This window comes from Pocillopora verrucosa, chromosome 2 (genome assembly GCF_036669915.1).
Source record: "Pocillopora verrucosa isolate sample1 chromosome 2, ASM3666991v2, whole genome shotgun sequence".
Classification (NCBI taxonomy): domain Eukaryota; kingdom Metazoa; phylum Cnidaria; class Anthozoa; order Scleractinia; family Pocilloporidae; genus Pocillopora; species Pocillopora verrucosa.
In genome coordinates, this window is record NC_089313.1 from 8,755,573 (window position 1) to 8,761,859 (window position 6,287).

Sequence of the window (6,287 nt, forward strand, 5' to 3'; positions counted from 1 at the left end):
GGAGAATTCGGTTCTTCCTTTCCCTTTCCTTGGTAACACCGATTTATTGCAGCTGAGGTTTTTAGAACAATCGCTCATCGATAGGCTTACACCAGTTTTGAGAGAGAAAAGAATAACACAGGCATAATTGAACATTGTACAACGATCAAAATGAAACGAACCAGGTGGAGCTATGCTCGTGACGTGAACAATCGATAGCAAATTACATTGGCTAGTTCGCTGTTTGATATGATATTTATCGCTCCACAAAGCCGGACAACACTGAACACTGGAGAGTGGACCGATGACAATCTGGTTTGAGTTCTCCCAGTTTACAAGTGGTCAACGCGAGGTGAAAACATATTATATTTGATTAAACAAAAATATTTGTATTATATATCATACAAGAACACTTCCTGACATTATCACTTAAGTCACTCGTCCACCAGAGGCAGAACTAGACGCAGAAGAAGACTTGCTCAAGTGGTGAGATGGCCTCAATGAAAGTATTAGTTATACTCTTTGGGGCAATGCTGGTGCTGATGGAGTTCCAGAAGGCATCCGCAGCTACCTTGTTAGAGGATTTTGACGGTATGATAAAACAAAACTAATTTGATTCTATACTGAGAGAAATTTATTGATCACGGATGGCGAAAGTTCCGTTTTGTGTGTAGTGCGTAACTGGCGGTTGCCCAAAAAAAATAACGCCTTTTTCGTATTATCCTGAATCTCAAGTATACAATCCACCGCATGCATAAAACCTAAATACCTATTACAATAAAAACGACCTCTGAATTTAATATGCCGCGCTGTCATGACTCATGAGACCGTCCGTAAGAAGGGAGAACAAAAACTTAAAGCATGAATTGCGAGGGTAACCTTAAGGATCTTAAATAAGATTTCGTGTTTTTTCACTTTCTTTTTCACACATTTAGATGATGATGACCTTCTTGATGACGGCGGTGACTTTGATTTGGAAGCGAATTCTGATGCATCAAGTGGCAACGGCAACGATTCAAACGACGCAGTCCCAGAAAAGCGGAGAGGTACGATCGAGAGAAAATGAAAATAAAAATGTTTTGTCAAGGAATTTGCTGATAGAAACAAAAACTATTGTGGGAATTCGCAAACGAAATTGCAGCTGTTGGGATTGGTACAAAGTAATACTTTGGCAAAATTGTGGTTGATAGTTGATGAAATTAAACATTAATCTGTCTTCATATCGATATCACACGAGAAGAAGTTCTCATGCCTTAGGTCAGTTTTTCTTATTTTTCTCAAGAATCTAATATTCTGAGTAATTGAAATACCTATTATTATTCAGATTCCCAAATTAATGATGCGGTTTAAAACCCAACGTATGAATTCTTAACGTTCATGTTTCAGTTAAGCATACTGATTCGTGTGTGTGAAATGTCTTTCTATTTTTCGAGAGCTACGCTATCGTCTTGAAGGAATTCCACCGTCCTCTTCTTGATAAAATTTCTTGCTTACACTTGTTAATTTTTGTGTGAAAGCCAAACTGAGTAATCAATCACTTTTAAATTGAATGCGGTTTAAATATCATTATGGCATTTTTCCCGCCGCAAATCATTTTAGTTTATAATACAATGCAGATGAAAGCAAAGGTATTTAACTATGCTTAAGGTTGTTATGTCTTATGAGTAATACAAAGAGACAAAGTAAATATTCGAAGAACAGTCCAGAACAATAATTTGATGGCTGAAAGTACATCAGCTTAACTTTACTACAATCGTGTTGTTACAATCTGAATCAGTAGCCTTGGTATTGGTCATTATTACCTCATCATATTCATCTCATTCATGATATCTTTGTTTATTCCACAGCCTGCGCAGATTTACGCGGGAAGACTTTTTGCCGTCTCTTCAAAAGTTATTGTGATAAAAAAGGCATCAGAGGTCGGCTAATGAGAGACAAGTGTTCTTATTCTTGTGGATGCCGGGGTTGAGATCTCCAGGTACGTTCTTAGTTGTGTCATATACATTTATTTAGAGCTCGCCATTTATACATGAATAAATAACAGTTGAAGAAAGGAATTAATTAATGAGCGACTAAACAAACGAACGAAGAACGCGCACACAGACATGCGCATGGTAACTGACCGAAGGAAGACTTATCGAATGAAGTTGAGAAGGAAACGAAGGAAGTTAGGAATGGAGGAAAAAGGAAGAGGGAGAATACCATGGAAGCCCTTGGAAAGGTCTTTATGCTTAGGTATCAGAATGGACAAAAGGGCTTGACAAACGGAACTTCGCAAACATTTTCCGTTGTAATGACATGGAAGTTACATCACAGCTCTTAATTGGGAGTTGGCGGTGTTTGGCTACAACATTAATAAAGCATTGAGTTAACTCAGGAGAAAATGATGGAACAGCTACCCCATGATTTTCTTTTGGTTAATTCTAAACAGAACGATTCCTTTATTTTTCAGATACAAAAGATTAAGACGCGATGTTACCCACAAAAATGATGATTCAAGATTTCAAGAGACAAGAGTTAAATATAGCTTGAAAATATTTCCGTATTCTTCGAGGGGTACACTGTTTATATTATTCTGTTGTAAACATTGCCCTAAAGATGCTAAAATAAACTATGATAGCAAAACATGAAACGAGCATTTCTTGTGAGTTCTGTAGTAATGTATTCGAGGATTATCTTTGCAAAGGTCGTGAAACAGTGGGTAAGCTTCATGGCTGGTTGTTTAATCTACAATCACATAACGAATCTCAACCAGCTTGACAAGTAATTTGTTTGATGACTAAGGAAATGAAGTTTAGCTATCAAAACACTTTCAGAATTTCGGTGTTTAGGTATCGCTGAATCCAAATAGAATAGAGCAATTATATTACCAGTTGTTACGTATCCGACAAAGTTTTCTAATCAAATATTTCATATATCTTGTCCTTCTTTTTGTGTTAGTGGTAAAGAGTGATAAAGTAAGAGTAACACACGTCAGAAACTCGGGCACGATGATCCTCACATCTCGATTTGCAAGGGAATTTTTTGTTTTAGGTTAAAACTAGACATAACATTCCTCAGAGAATATGATTCAGTAATATATGGATATGGTGGGATTTTTAACTTCATGCGGGTCCAATTTTTGCCGATATAAGTCGGCTAACACTCTTCTGTGCATTATTTGATATAACCGCAGTCTTAAACAATAACCAACAGCCTTCGTAAAATGTCACTTATTTGTCGCAGGCTTTTTACTTTATAACGTTTTACACTCGTGAATTTGAAGTTGATGACAAAAGTCGAGGAAAAGTTGCTGAAAATTGGTCTTGCTAAGTTTCATTTCTGATGTAAAGAAATTTTATGTTTTATTGTGTATATATTTTTGGTGTATGTTTCCATGCTCTTGGAAACGTTAGCTAATAATTGATATAACTCGTAATCAACACCAAATGGACGTCGCATTGTAGTTCAATCGGACAAAACACTAAACGAGCTCAATAAATTTTCCAGTCTTTTCCTGAATTCCAAAGTCTGATCCTAGGTTCATCATTATATTTTCCATAATGGTCCTCATTGTCAGAACTATGATACTTTTGAAAAGTTACAGATGCGTCATGATAATGTCAGTACAGTTTGATTAATTCTATTCCTCAAAATGATGCACACAAAGTAAATTGCGGGCAGCTTCTGAAGGTGTAGTAAATCGGTCGCTACGTTGAATGTTCCCCTTTATTTACACCACCTTTGGAGAAGAATGCTTAATTGTCCTCACATATTGAAGGCCTCACAGGTACCGGCCTAGATAAGGTTAATAAATGCTAACAGCACTTAGTCGAAAATGAGCCAGAAGGTTTTAATTGTTCAATTGTCTGATGAATTGGAATATGGACTACTGACACGAAAGGCTGTCAAATTGCGGTCGAAATTCGCAAGAAAGATGCAAAAGAGATTTTTCTAAAAAAAATGGCATCCTGGATAGTTTTTAAGGGTTCAGGGCTAGAAAATACAGATAATTTACATTAAAAAAATTGAAAAAAATCGTTTGCTACTACTGTCTGGAAATTGTGAGAGGTGTCACAATATATGACTTTGCAATTGACCTCACATTAAGCCACTGCCGAAAATAGAAACTCACTCAGGTGTTTAATGAAGATTAGAGATAACACTGTGCTGCTACCTGAATCCTTGTCTTTAAGGAGAATGTCAAGAAAATTTGACACAGTGTTCACCTAGTTTGCCAATGAAAGCTGAATACCTCACAACGCTTGTCATTGGATCTAAAAACCCAAACAATTCACCGCTATGTCAACAACTCTCTGCATAAGCAATCCTGTGTTTTTCACGGTTTCAAATTTGGGATTTTAAGACGTTTGCAGCCAAAAAACTAATGGTCTGAAGATGTGGAAATAATCTCTTTATCATTAAAATCTAACCAGCAGCCTTTATTGGGTATCAGCTGCAAGTTGATTAGCAGACGTTAGGGATAACTTTGCTATAAAAAATTGCTTCATGCGTTCGTTCATCTCTCGTCACGAGTAATTTTCACTGACACCTGAGAAAAAAGGGAATTGGAAAACGGAACTTGTCGGGACTCCGTTTACATCATGTATAAATCATGGTATTATTCATTGTGCAACTGAATTAGTACTTCTCACTTCGATATAGATCTATCTAATTCCCATTAATCCAGAGCACAAAACCGCTAATCTAAAGCGTTATGTTTTAATCATTGTCCGTCTTGAGAACAACAGGCGTCGGCATATGGACCAGTCATCAGAGTATAAAGTCACAGGCTGATTTGTCCTTGAACAGCAGTTTTTCTTTGGCGGTGCAGGTTGAAGACTTTCCTACAGCAGCTCTTCAGAAAAATGATCTCCAAGAAGTTATTCTTTGTGCTTCTGGCTGCAGTACTGATGATTCAGTACTCACAGGCTCGTAGCAGATCACTTCTTGATGAATTGGGTAGGTCTCGACATTGCTCCAACAAAATCGTTTTCATACAAAACGACGATTGAAACTAAGTTAAGACAAGTTTTTTTCGACCTTTTATTTTTTGTTGTGTTTTTATGTTTATTTTCTGTTAATTCATTGCGGTAGAAATTTTTTCCTTTCAAGTTTTAGTTATTATAAGTATCATTAATATCATGCCTGTGTACGCGAAGTTGTAACAAAAGTAAGTGCCTTTTGTACTTTCAGTCGGGGAACATAGTCATTTCCGCATTTTAGGTAGTGTGCTACTAATAATATTTTCAAAAAAACTATTTTCATCACAAGCAGTCTTATCAGTTCCTTCTTATATCTGAAGTGGGTGCTTTTCATTCCAAAATGCAAGCTGTTGCTAAATATAATGTCTATCTAATGTCTAACGTATGTCTTTCCAGCTGTTATTCTTTAACGTTCTTGTGAGTTATTTACATGGCTTAAGGATGTTTCACCTGTAGAATGAGTATAGTTTAAATTCCTTTACAGAGAACAGAATGAATTAAAATGTTACGTGAAAAAACATTGCTTTTCTTCTTATAGTTTCCCAAAGATTTACGTTGAAAGCTACAATAAATGAAATTCATCAGGTAACATTTATGGTTTAATGAATCTTGATTTTTATTGCAGCTATGATGAGCGACGAAGAAACGGACGTGGACATGGATAAAACTAAGAGAAGTACTGATGAATTAATTCTTCATGGGTCTGCTTCAAAAGATAGCTAGGCCCAATCCAAAAATAAGCCGGCAGATATAGTTATGTTTTTTCTATTATTGTAGTTATTATCATTACCATTACTATTATCAACATCATCAATATTATTATCGCCGTAAATTCTGATATTATCATTATTGTCTTCCTATATATTCGAGAGTATTTAGAAGTATCCCTGGTGCGAAGTCTCATCTTTAGTCTCACAATGTAGTCGTGTCAGAATGTATCATAGGGTTCAGTTTACCTTGTTTCATTGCTTCACATTATCTCCTCATCATCATCGTTATCGCCCTTGTCCTCAAGGCCGTTATCATCACTGTTATTGTCATAATTATTATGATCATAATAAACATTATCAGGACAATCAATATCATTTCTTGTTTTTTGATTACTTTCCAGGTTGCATAGACGAGGGTTCGGCAGCATTCTGCCAAAGATTTAGGAAATTTTGCGCACATTATGGTACCGCGAATCATCGTTACTTAGCAAAGAAATGTCAAGCGACATGCGGACTTTGTGGCTGACTTCATTCACGGGTACCGTCTTACCTTATTCATTAAAATGATAATCAATTTATCAACACATTAACTTCTGTTATTGTAAGATTGACGTCGTCTTCATCCAGGAAGCCT

At 36.3% G+C, this 6,287-nt stretch overlaps 1 protein-coding gene across 1 annotated transcript; it reads left to right on the top strand.

Moving 5' to 3' along the window:
• Nucleotides 1-282: 282 nt before the first annotated feature.
• LOC131799609 (antimicrobial peptide damicornin) lies at nucleotides 283-2,611 on the top strand. The gene is made up of 4 exons (XM_059117314.2): nucleotides 283-570; nucleotides 915-1,025; nucleotides 1,827-1,957; nucleotides 2,432-2,611. Exons 1-3 carry the CDS (start codon nucleotides 471-473, stop codon nucleotides 1,946-1,948), a joined length of 333 nt encoding a protein of 110 aa, XP_058973297.1. The 5' UTR covers nucleotides 283-470; the 3' UTR covers nucleotides 1,949-1,957; nucleotides 2,432-2,611.
• Nucleotides 2,612-6,287: the final 3,676 nt, after the last annotated feature.

Bases quoted from the DNA above. Each gene is read 5' to 3' on its own strand.
- LOC131799609 (XM_059117314.2), top strand. From the start codon at position 471: ATGGCCTCAATGAAAGTATTAGTTATACTCTTTGGGGCAATGCTGGTG. The intron at 571-914 runs GTATGATAAAAC...TCACACATTTAG, and splicing joins CTTGTTAGAGGATTTTGACG to ATGATGATGACCTTCTTGAT. The intron at 1,026-1,826 runs GTACGATCGAGA...TTTATTCCACAG, and splicing joins AGTCCCAGAAAAGCGGAGAG to CCTGCGCAGATTTACGCGGG.